The 13,033-nt window shown below is 41.7% G+C and overlaps 1 protein-coding gene across 1 annotated transcript in view; it reads right to left on the bottom strand.

Annotated features, from left to right (window-relative positions):
- The window catches only part of atg7 (ATG7 autophagy related 7 homolog (S. cerevisiae)), a 171,412-nt gene that overhangs the window by 120,236 nt on the left and 38,143 nt on the right, over positions 1-13,033 (bottom strand). Inside the window, exons 10-11 of the mRNA XM_038812655.1 lie at positions 11,914-12,058; positions 10,314-10,472 (exon numbers count right to left, since the gene is read on the bottom strand). Coding sequence (XP_038668583.1) covers positions 10,314-10,472; positions 11,914-12,058 — 304 coding nt within the window. The remainder of the gene's footprint in view (positions 1-10,313; positions 10,473-11,913; positions 12,059-13,033) is intronic.

The raw sequence follows: 13,033 nt of genomic DNA, 5'->3' as shown, positions 1-13,033 counted from the left end.
GACAACTGCAAAAGATGCAAAACAATTCAGGCACCACAACTTACTCCTCTCCCAACACCATTTAACCATTTTCTGAATTTGTTTTAATCGAGCCAACTGAATAGCACAAAAGAAATTCTAAGGAATCAACCAATCTGCACCAGAAAAGGGAGTGAAATAAGATGATCAAATTGGCTATTTGTCTACCTTGATGAATATTTTACTACAGCATAAATCAAACATGCTGGATATTTTATGCAGGATGCTTCTAAAAGCTATCCCACGTAAATCTCTCCTCCTGAGTCATACACACAATCAGTGTTGCATTTAAATACAAAATGACATTTGAAAATTTCCCTCCACAAATCCAAAAGACATATTTTATGCCGTTCTAAAAATATTTAAGCACAGTGCGTGCTGGTCCTTAAATGATGCTGCTGCCCAGGCACCAGTGGAAACAACTACGGCTCTTGATGTGCAGCATGGTTTCAGCTGTAACATGGGAACAAAGGAGGAATAGGCAATTCAGCCCCTTGAACATGTTCCCATTTGACAAATGGCTGATCTGTACCTCAACATAATTTTTACCCATTTGATCCCCATCTCTTGCTACCTTTACCTAACAGAAATCCCATTCATCTGTCTTGAAAATTTAAATTAGCCCAGTACCCATAGACCTTTGGGTTTACACATCCTTTATATGAAGAGTTTCCTGTTTCACTCCTGGAACAAAAATCTAGCTTTAACTTTAAGATTAAACTTGTTGCCGATCCTGAATTTCCTTGACTTGAGTGACTCGGCCATTTCAGAGAGCAGTTAAAAGTGAACCACATTGCTGTGGGTCTGGAGTCACATGTAGGCCAGACCAGATAAGGATGACAGATTTCCTTCCCTGAAGGACACTAATGAACCAGATGGGTTTTAACATTAATCAGTATCAGTTTCATGGTCACTATTAAGGAGACTAGCTTTTAATTAAATTTAAATTCCACCAGCTGCCATTGTGGGGGCTGAACCCATGTCCCCAGACCATTAGAACATAGATAGAACATAGAACAGTACAGCACAGAACAGGCCCTTCGGCCCTCAATGTTGTGCCGAGCCATGATCACCCTACTCAAACCCACGTATCCACCCTATACCCGTAACCCAACAACACCCCCCTTAACCTTACTTTCATTAGGACGCTACGGGCAATTTAGCATGGCCAATCCACCTAACCCGCACATCTTTGGACTGTGGGAGGAAACCGGAGCACCCGGAGGAAACCCACGCACACAGGGGGAGGACGTGCAGACTCCACACAGACAGTGACCCAGCCGGGAATCGAACCTGGGACCCTGGAGCTGTGAAGCATTTATGCTAACCACCATGCTACCCTGCTGCCCCTAAAATGGGCCTCTGGATTATGATTCCAGTAACATTACCACCATGCCACTTCTCCCATTTATTTCTGTATTCCAATCCCCATGAGGTAAAGGCCAAACTTAGGTAATTTTTAAGCTTGCAGGCTGCGAGTAGTAGAGTGCCACAAGAATCAGTGTTTGGGCAACAGCTACGTACAATCTATATCAGTGATGTAGAGAACAAGAGTAATGAATCTAGGTTTGCCAAGGATACAAAGCAAAGTGGGAATGTAAGCTGCGAGGGGAACACAAAGAGGCTACAGAGATATAGACTAGTTAAGGGAGTGGACAAGAAAGGCAGTAAATGGGGATGTTTGAGGCTCTACACATTGATAATAAGAACGGAAATGCAGAATTTTTAAAAAAAAGGCATGAAACTTGTAAATGCTGCGAGAATCCCTACAGTGCAGGAGGCCATTTGGCCCATCAAGTCTGCACCGACCCTCTGAAAGACACTCTACCGAGGCCCACTTTCCCACCCTGTCCCTGCACATGGCCAATCCACCTAACTTGCACATTTTGGACACTAAGGGGCAATTTAGCATAGTCTATCCACCTAACCTGCACATCTTTGGACTGTGGAAGGAAACCGGAGCACCCGGAGGAAACCCACGCTCACACGAGGAGAATTTGCAAACTCCACACAGACAGTCCCCAAAGCCGGAATCAAGTGCGGGTCCCTGGCCCTGTGTGACAGCAGTGCTAACCACTCTGCCACCACACTCAATAAATGGCTCTTATGACACTACAATTAAACAACTTGGGTGCATTCACACAAGGAATACAGAAAGCTCACATGCAGGTACAGCAAGGAATTAGGAGGGGAAATTACACAATGTCCTTTATTACAAAGAGTTAAGGCCGATGATCAGCCATGGTCACACTGAATGGTGGGGCAGGTTTGAGGGGCAGTATGATCTACCCCTGTCCTAATTCTTATACTCATTCTCAGACTGGTAGCTGTGAAATCCTAAAAGTTGCAACATGTTACTAGGATCAGGAATCATACAAACATTGGAAAACAAAAGCTACAGGTCAACCAAGGTGTGGATAACACATGGTCAATTAATGTTTTAGGCACCACATATTTTGATCATGGGTTGTGAAGAGAACTTGTCACAATATGCCCACACCCTCTGTTGGTTGAAATGAAGTACTACAATAGTGCAGCATTGAGTAGCCCTAATCAGGTATTTTTCATTAATGACATAAAAGGTGAAGTCATGGACATTTAAATGGATGCATCATCAACCTGGCACTGATACCTTCAGAGAGCATAGAGAAGTTGTACTAATAACACTTGTTACAATCCAGTTAGGGACCAGTAATATCTTATTTAAAGTAGTCAAAATTTGAAATCCCAGATATTTACGAAGAGAATAAAGTCACAAGATCCCACGGTTTCGAACAATCTATCTTATACTCTTTGTTAAAAAAAAGGCAGCCCGAGGTCAACATGAATTAATAGGTAAATGACGGTTGAACACACAACACTCAAGATGCTCAACATCATCCAGGACAAAACAGCCCACTTGATTGGCACCCCTTCCACAAACATTCACATCCTGCATCAATGACACACAGTGGCAGCAGTGTGTACCACCTACAAGACGCACTACAGGAACTCACCAAGGGCTCCTTGGTAACACCTTCCAAACCCACAACCTCTACCATCTAGAAGGACAAGGGCAGCCAAAACCTGGGAACACCACTACGTGGACTTACCCCCTCCAAGCCACTCACCATTCCAACTTGGAAAAATATCACCATTCCTTCACTGTTGCTGGGTTAAAATCATGGAATTCCCTCCCTAGCAGTATTGTGGATGTACCTAAACCTTGCTCCTCAAGGGCAACGTGGGATGGGCAACAAATGCTGGCCTAGCCAACAAAGCCCACATCCCATAAATTAATTTTCAAAAATTGCACATTAAATGGCAGATTGAAATCAAAACAGATTCCACCAGTTTTCCGAACAATTCGCCCTGATGTTAGACATCACTGAGAATCACAATACTAAAATCTCTCTCTTTGTGTGGCATTTTAGTTCCCCTTTTTAGAGGATATATTCTCTGATTTCCCTCCTAAGTCCCTCAAACACTATCTGCCTCAACAACTGCTCACTTTTAAAAACTATAATCTTTATTGTCACAAGTAGGTTTACATTAACACTGCAATGAAGTTAATGTGAAAAGCTCCTAGTCGCCACACTCCGGTGCCTGTTCGGGTACACAGAGGGAGAATTCAGAATGTCCAAATTACCTAACCCGGAGGAAACCCACGCAGTCACAGGGAGAACGTGCAGACTCCGCACAGGCAGTGATCCAAGCTGGTAATCGAACCTGGGACCCTGGCGCTGTGAAGCAACAGTGCTAACCACTATACTACCGTGCCGTCCACTTCCCAGCCGTTCATCCTTTCACCCGAGACTGTAACCCGCTGGGTTGGCCGGGCTCCAACGCGGCTTCTAATCACTTGAACAATCCCAGCTACCTAACTGGTCTGAGCACATCACCACCGCTCATGGGATTTTCTATGCTCCAACTCAACAGCACAGAGCTACCATTACTCCAACCCCAACCTCTCAGCAGTATCGAGCAATAACTGGCATAGCGTTGCCAGCTGCTCGGAAATTCGTGCTGCTGCATCTTGCCGCTTCTCCAGCCCAAACCAACCTTGTAATATGGGCTCTCTTTTGTGCTCCTCCCAGGTCCTGTGGTTATTATTTCACATGGCATCACCATGCAGGCGTGCTGCCCACTACCTGCAGCTGCAGAAACACGGGACAACCACCTGTTCAATGCACCATCATCTCCCCAGAGTGGACATTCACCCATTCAACGAGTTGGGGAGTTGAATTGCACACGGAAGCCCAAAAGCAAGCACAGCATGCTTGTCAGTCGCCTTCCAGCCCAGTCTACCATCAGTAGTGGAGAAAATCTTCCAGATTAAATCTGGTACAAAGTTAATCGCTGGGAAAAAAATGGGCGAATAAATGTCAGCCGTCACAGATTCTTTAAGCGTAACTCGTGTCTGACAGAATCATGGATTGATGCACGTAGTGAATGTTGTAAACTTGGATTTTTAAAAGGGGTTTAATGAAGCTACATAACAGATTTAGTAACATAATTAAACATGTTTACTTGATGAATGTACAAAATTGTCATAGTTTATATTTTTTGTCCTATCATGGAATCCTATTAGCACAGTATGCCATTCAGCCCATCAAGTCTGCACCAACTCTCCGAAAGGGCAGCCAACCTCGGCCCACTCCCCACCCTATTTCCTTAACCCTGTAACCCCACTTAACCGCTGGATGCCAAGGGGCAATTTAGCATGGTCATTGCACCTAACTTGCACATCTTAGTAATGCTATTAAAACCTGGGTTAAGATGCTTAAAGAGGGTATGACTGCTAGAGTGGTGATTAAGGTGGCTTAAAAGTGAGATGAAATGAAATGAAATGAAAATCGCTTATTGTCACGAGTAGGCTTCAATGAAGTTACTGTGAAAAGCCCCTAGTCGCCACATTCTGGCGCCTGTTCGGGGAGGCTGTTACGGGAATCGAACCGTGCTGCTGGCTTTCCTTGGTCTGCTTTCAAAGCCAGCGATTAGCCCTGTGAGCTAAACAGCCCCTGGTTAGCTGATAATCCCTGATAATCATTGCTTTGCAGGTGAAGTGTTCTGCTAATAAATGTTGAGAACCATTTACTTGTTTACAGATAGCTAGCTAATGGAATATTGTTTTAGGTTTGAAGGACTCCTGGGCTATAGATAATTTATGGGGGTTAGTGTGATTGTCCTGGCTAAACAAGTCAAGGGACACCTTGCAAGAGGAGATAAAAAAAGATGTCTTGTGCTTTGGGTACAGATGATGTAGTTACTGGGAGGAGCCAGGTCTGTCTGAAGAGTTAATAGGTCCTAGAACTCTAATCTGAACAGAGTAAGTAAAACTCTGGTTGGTAACTTTATTCATGAATGGTATTTAATATATTTTGTTTGCTTAATTGAAATAGAGTGGCAGGCTGAGGAAGTAAGTTAAGGTTTCTTCTTTTACTTGAGAACTGTTGTAGCTGTTAACGGTAAAGCTATTTCTTTGTTGCTAGAGTGGTTAATTCTGTGATTAAATTAAAGTTTGTTGTAACATAGTGCTCTGGTCCACACACTATACAAAGAACGTGGAAGCACTGGAGAAAATGCAAAAAAAAAAAGAGGATGGCACAAGACTTGAGAGATTACTGCTATCGGGAAAGATCCAGCTGGTTGGATTTGTTTCTTCTTTAGAATAGAGAACATTCAGAGTCAGATGTCTTCAGAATTGTGATGGGTGGATTACACATGGAGAGAATGTCACATGTGGGAGGATACAAAACTAGGGGTCGTAACTACTAGAGAATCATTATTGCATCCAATAGGGAAATAAAGGTGGATTGTTCTACTTGAGAGTGGTTACCACAGGAAGTGTTTGAGGCAAATCGCTGAGATGCTTCTAAAAATAAACTAAATGAGAGAAAAGTAGATAGAATGACGGGCTGAAAAGCTGAAATGAGGTGATAGAATGGCTAGGTCGAATGGCCTGTTCCAGTGCAGTACATTCTATGTAATTCTAAATGAAGTTGGCTGCATCTTTGAAAAGGACAAATTTTCAAAAATATGAGGAAAGAGCAGGAGAATGGGATTAATTGATTAGCTCTTTCAAAGATAGCACAGCTTTGATTAGCTCTTTCAAAGATAGCACAGCTTTTATAATTCTATGATATACAAACCACAGATTTCCCATAATCTAATGAATGCTTAGTGTCAGTTTAGTACATAATCAATTGCTCTGCATACAGAGTTTCCATACTGTTGTTTAACAAATAATCAAGAACTGTCAATGCTGCTGCATTTCTGAGACTGATACTTTGGGAGGAAGTAGGCCACCATAAGATTAATCACACTTGTCTGCCTGATGGTGAAATCTATTGCTTCCAGCACAAAGGGATGGATTTCTTTGCAACATAGCAAACGGCACTTGCATTTTATGATACATACAGGTATATTGGATCATCAAATTGATACAATCTGCTTTTCCATTCATTTACACGAGCTGGCTCAGTTAGAATTGAGGGCAGCAGGCTACATTTATTCAGCAACATCGCCAGCTGGTTCAGTAATTATTTTGTTATGTTTTAAGCACTGAAATCAACCAATTTGTCCGTCTGCTATTCAATCCATTCAGTGCTGCACATCACAGCATCAATCGAATGCATCACACAAAAGAGGCTTCTAAGGTCTTGGAAAACCTATGAAAATGCACAAGTCTAAAAAGCTTTGATGAGAAATCAAACGTGAGAGAAAACAATTCCAAAAAAAAGCTCTCATGTTGAATATATAATGTAGGATCAAAATCACTAAGTTCCCTCCCCTTCGAACGCAGCACATCTAGAGAAACAGAAAGACTCAAAAGTAGAAATTGATCCAATTTCAAATACATTAAAGCAAGTTCCCAGAGATTTTTATTTTTAAAAAGGAAGTTTTGTTTGCATTTTTAGAAATGGAAGTAGGAAGGTGGCTTGCAGAACATGCAGGGGTGGGAAAACAAAGCATTCTTGTAAGAAAATGCCTGAATTTCCAGAGATGCTACCAATATGATCATTTTTTGTAGCAGCTTTAACGTACTCCTGACCCAGTGGAGGGACATGCTGGGCGCCTACTGCCGGGTAGTTGTAAACATGTCAAAACACTGATCGGTTTCCAATTAAGTGACCAGGTCAGTCTGTTGAGTTCACTCCTCTCTTTTCAGCACAAGAGTCCTGTAATGATATCATGGTTGTGTTGTAATTCACTGACTGACCATCAACAGTCTCCTCTGTGTACAAGTGAATGCTAGAGTCAGGTGACCTCAGACTGACTGGAGACCTGGAAGCGAGAGGTTGCTTGTGCATGTTAATACTGTTAATCATCTGTTGTTTTGCATATAGTTGACCTACAGTTAATGTCAATAAATAGTTTATAGCTTTAGCTACAAGTGTTCTTGCAATATAAATCAGGCCATCCGACAAGAATGTTACAAGTCCCACCTCCTCAAACGGACCACAAAGTGTCCGATCTCAGCGCTGACCCAGTTGTAATCCCACCTTGGAATCAGACAGTTGTGGATTCAGGTGCCCTTCAAGACATGAGCACAAAAATCTTGACTGACATTCCAGTGCAGCACTGTTGGAGGTATCAACTTTTGCAACAGGCCCCAGCAAGAATTTCCAGCAGGCATTCAACAAAACCCCACATGAAAGGTTACCAACAATAATGAGAGTGCATGGGGTTTGCAGATATGCCGACTTGGATAGGGAACTGACGATGAGTAGTGGTGCTCCAGGGATTTGAACTGGGGCTACAGCTTTTCTTTACATTTACAAATGGTTTGGACTCGGGGATAAGGATCCAACAACTAAGTTTGATGATATTAACATTAACATAGAAAATAGGAAGTAGGCCATTCGAGCCTGCTCCGTCATTCGACGTGACCATGGCTGCTCCTCTATCTCGGTGCCATACTCCAGCACTCTGCCCATTGGCCTTCACACCATTAAGTGGTACAGTAAATGGAAGCAAAATGTTGCAAAGGGATATTGATAGATTAGTTCAATGGGAAAAACTGTGACAGGAGGAGTTCAACATAATTGTGAGGTCATCCACCTTGGACTTAAGAAAGATAGAACAGGGTATATTTCTAAGCTGAGAATTGTAGATGGGCAGAGAAATTTGGGTGGCAAAGTACAGGAATCAGGAAATTCCAGTATTCAGGTACAAACAAAAAGAACAAAAAGTTAATAGAATGTTGTTCTTTTTCTCAAACGGGTTGGAATACAAAAGAATGGAAATTATATTTCATCTTATGGATGTACAGGTGTCTTGTTCGACCACATTTGAAGCATTTCATTAAATCCTTGGCACTACACCTCAAAAAGGATAGGCTGGCCCTGGATATCAGCCACGATTGAAAGGCGGAGCAGATTCGATGGGCCGAATGGCCTAATTCTGCTCCTATGACGTCTGGTCTTATGGATGGGGTGCAGCACAGATTCACCAGGATGATACTGAGGCTCAAAGGGTTAAATTATAAGAACACATTTCATAGGCTGGATTCGTGCTGCTTTGAGTATAGAAGATTAAGGGATCTAAAATTGAAGTGTTTACGATGATTGAAGGGTTCGGAAAGGTAAACAGAGAAACTATTTTCGCTGGTGGGAGAGTCCAGAAGAAATTAAAATTAGAACTCGGCCACTTCCTAACACAAAGAGGAGTGGAAATCTCTACCCCAGAAAGCTGTTGATGTCAGATCAATTGACAATTCCAGAACGGAGATGACTAGATCTCGGAGAAGAACTGTGGAAGGGCCATTCGGATCTGAAACGTTAATTCTTTGTATCTCTCCACAGATGCTGCAAGGCTTGGTCAGCATTTTCTGCTTTTATTTCAGAATTCCAGCATCCGCAGTATTTTGCTTTTATTAATAGTTTTTTGTTAGACATGGGTAACAGAAACAAAGTGTGAAGATGCAGTTAAAGTACAGACCAGCCACGGTCCAATGTAGCAGTTGGGAGAGATTTGAGGGGCTGAATGGCCAACACCTATTCCTATGTATAATAAGCTGTCTTATAAACAGTACTAAAGAATTCAAAATAGGACAGAACACGTCAAACTCATCAAGCTAAACAATACACGCGATCAACCCCAGAATGGAAACTGGAAAGGAGAACTTGCCATCCAATATCTTTCTATGCTGGGAATGTCTGTTTCGGATGAGACATACACCGAAGACACCAAATGATACAAAACAGTACTGTTAACAAAGATCCAATAAGTCATGTAATGTGAAGAAAGTATAAAATGCGGATCCCATTATGGAATCTGCTTTCTCATCAGCTATGGGAGCAACATTAGAACAGATATTATTTTTTCATTTGTGTTAGAATCATTTGAAAACTCACAGTAAAACAGTTGGGCCCCTCTCTTCACAACAACAATCACAAGGATTTAAAAACTTAAAATACACACATTCTTCTATTCCTAACTATTACTACTTCTATGAATCATGGAGATGGCTGTGAATGAATACTCCCTTCTCACTGGCAAAATATATCAGCAAATTTACCATCTGATGCGGTAAGAAAGATGTTTCAGTCCCATACTACAAGGTTACATAGGATCATAAATAGCTACAGTGCAGAAGGAGGCCAATCAGCCCATTGAGTCTGCACCGGCCCTCTGAAAAAGCACCCTACCCAGGCCCACTCCCCTGCCCCATTCCCGTAACACCACCTAACCTTTGGACACTAATGGGCAATTTAGCATGGTCAATCCACCTAACCTGTACATCTCTGGACTGTGGGAGGAAACCGGAGCAACCGGAGGAAACCCACACAGACACGGGGAGAACGTACGGACTCCAGACAGACAGTCATCCAAGGTCAGAATCGAACCCGGGTCTCTGGCGCTGTGAGGCAACAGTGCTAACCACTGTGCCACCATGCTGCCCAAGCACAGGTGTAACAATACTGATATAAAACACCTGCATATGATGGATTTACAGAGCAGCTCGAGAGGGATAAGCAACTTCAAGCACAACCTCATATAACATAGTAGATCTCACTCACGCGACAATGTGATACTTATCCAATAAAACTTGTCAAGACACTTACATAAAATATTTTTGCAAACAGCATCAATTGCTGATATCGCACTTCTGTGGAAGCCACTATCTCAACTTTACTTTTCTATATAGCATTCACTTTTTAAAAAAAAAACTGTCAAAAATATCTCCATCATCTATGTACTACCCTCATTAAATCAGAGAAGAGCTGCCACTGTAACAGGTCAAAGCTAAAGTCAGCCTTGCTCGTGATACAGCGCAGTTAACAATAATGTGTAAATAGTGTAAAACTCACCGCACCCGGGAAGATTTTTTGCAGTTTCGCCACAGCAGCAAATGCTTTTGGTTTCCCACCATCGAGACAATCTTCAAACTCGTACAATGACTGACGCACCGGGTTAGAATAGGACACCTTTGCATTGTCTACAAAGGTGATCTGCCTTACTCCCCAGCCCTAAAAAAAGAACGAAGGACAAGTTATTTCAGGGGCAACTCCGTCTAGTCATTAAGCTTTTTTTTTAATGCATGGAGCTTTTGATGACTTTCACGACAACACTGAGTGTACTGACATCACATGGACCCGTGTGGTTCATGGAGCCAGCTCACGTCACTGCCTCAACAGCAATTAGGAACGGGCAATAAATGCTAGCCTTATCAACGGCGGCCACATCCCATGAATGAATTAAAAACAAATTTCATCCAGGAGCACTGAAACATCACTGGGACAGAATAGGGGTTTGGTAATTACTGTAAGCAGAATCTCATGTGGAGAACAAACACCAGGCAGAGGAAGGCCTTTAGCTTTGAACTGCTCCAGTGTCAGCTTATCAGGCAGACCAAAGGGTCCAAGTGGTCTTTCTCTAAGCTGTAGATTCTATGAAATTCAGTTAAGTAATAACTAAACAACCAGAGGGAGATGAGAAGATTTTTTGCTTTAAATGCAACAAATTATGATGATCTGGCATGCACTCCCCAAGAGGGTAATGGAAGCAGGTTGCACAATAACTTTCAAAAGAAAATTGTCTATATCCTGAAAGAGGAAATACCTGCAGGGCAATGGGGAAAGAGGAGAAGTGAGACAAATTGCATAGAGCCAGCAACGGTTTTGTGGCCTCCTTCTGTGCTATATGACTCAGTGATGATAAAACTTCTAAAAAGAAAATTCCTTCAAGCATAACCTCACTAACATACCAAAGCTGCAGGGAATAAGTACCATTTTCAAATTCATAACTCCAGCATGCAAATAGTTAATGAAAGATCAATTTTATTTTAATATTAATGTGCACAGCATAGCAGGGATGATAAGATATCTGTCAAATATCATTGGTACTGATTACAGATAGTGCGACAGGTGCGAGCAGATAAACGTGCACATCAACCAAACACAACTGCCTTGAACCAAAACTAGTTTTAGTAAAGTGACATTCCTGGAATTCTGAAATTACCTCTTAACTGCAAGCACATTGATGCATGCTACCCAACAGTGATCATATTTTAGACATCAATAGCACTTCAAAGATTGCAGTGCGTCAACGTGATAGATTTTTCCTCTGGAGTCCTTTCACAGTCCGGAATAAAATTACAATTGAGAAAATAGTTCATCCACAGAAATCCTGATCGGAGCATAATTGGGTATAAATTTGTCTTGGGTGATAGCATAAATCAAGAGGTAAGAGATCAGTCAACAGCTGAACAACTGGCGTCTAGTTCCATTTCAGTCAATGGAATTTATAGCAGGCGCTGCGTTGTGCAACTACCAGAGACGAATTGCCGCCCCATTCTTTCCTGACTAGTTGATTTAATTTCAACTTGTAACTGCAATAAATGCAGTTTGTGATGAAACACGTCCTCTTTGAAAAAGATAAAGTCAAAAAAGGATAAGAAAACTCCCATACCATTAGGGTCCGTGCTACATTGCAGCCCAGTGTCCCAGCTCCTAGCAACAAGCACCGAGTAGTCACAACATTCTCCAGGCCAAGGGTTGGTACCAGACGCCAACGCATTAACTTAAGATTGAGATCAACTGATGACTCAGCCAGTCTTCAATAGAAGAGAAAAACAATAATACATCTGCCGAATTCAGAAAAAAACCTTACTCAAGCATTGCAACCTGCTTCTTATGAATAGTCAGATTCATTAAAAAGTCTAATTCCTACTTTTATGTTTAGAAAAAAGACATGCACACAAAAAATTATCTTCCAAGTGGTGATGGTCAGCTTAAAATAAACGTTTTGCCATTTCAAAAGCCTCAATTTACAATGTTAGATTTATGACATGTATGAAAATTAATGAAAATGTCACATTTAAGACAATGCCTACAGTTCTTAGAAGGGACATCCATAATGTACAGTGAGAAAAAGATTGTTCATTAGTCTCCCCTCCGTCCTTGTCCATTGATGTGATATTTTACACAAACCTTCTATTTTCAGGATTATGTAACTCAAATCAGTTTCTCTGATAAGATTTGGGACTAACTCAGATATACAGTGTACAGAATTTCCTGACATTTAGGGAAATGAAATCTAGTTGCACTCCAATTTTAAATATTTTTAATTAATTTGATCATGGGTAGTCTGCCATTTATCATTTCTGGGTGCTGACAAAAAGAGATGGTCAAAAATTAATTAAAAGCACAAGAAATTCCAACTTGCACAAGTTAGCGAGAGCGCAATGAAAAAGGGTTTAATAATATATTTATGGAAAGTCAAAAGGATCAGTGTTGGGGCCACAACTATTCATGATCCATGTTAGTGACTTGGATGAAGGGACCAAGTAATTTGCAACCAAGTTTTTCTGCCGACACGAGAGAGCTGGGAAAGCAAGCTGTGAGGCGGACACAAGAAGTTTACAAAAGGACATAGGTGGGTTAAATGAGTGGGTAAAAAATTGCCAGATGGAGGCATAATATGGGAAAACGTGAGGTTGTCCACGTTGGCGAGAAGAATAGAAAAACAGAACATTTAAATGGTGAGATTGCGGAATGTTGCGGTACAGAGGGGATCTGGTGTCCCAGTA

This window comes from Scyliorhinus canicula, chromosome 11, assembly GCF_902713615.1.
Source record: "Scyliorhinus canicula chromosome 11, sScyCan1.1, whole genome shotgun sequence".
In the NCBI taxonomy this organism is placed as follows: domain Eukaryota; kingdom Metazoa; phylum Chordata; class Chondrichthyes; order Carcharhiniformes; family Scyliorhinidae; genus Scyliorhinus; species Scyliorhinus canicula.
The sequence above is the reverse complement of the archived record's forward strand: the minus strand, read 5'-3'. Positions and strand labels throughout refer to the sequence as shown.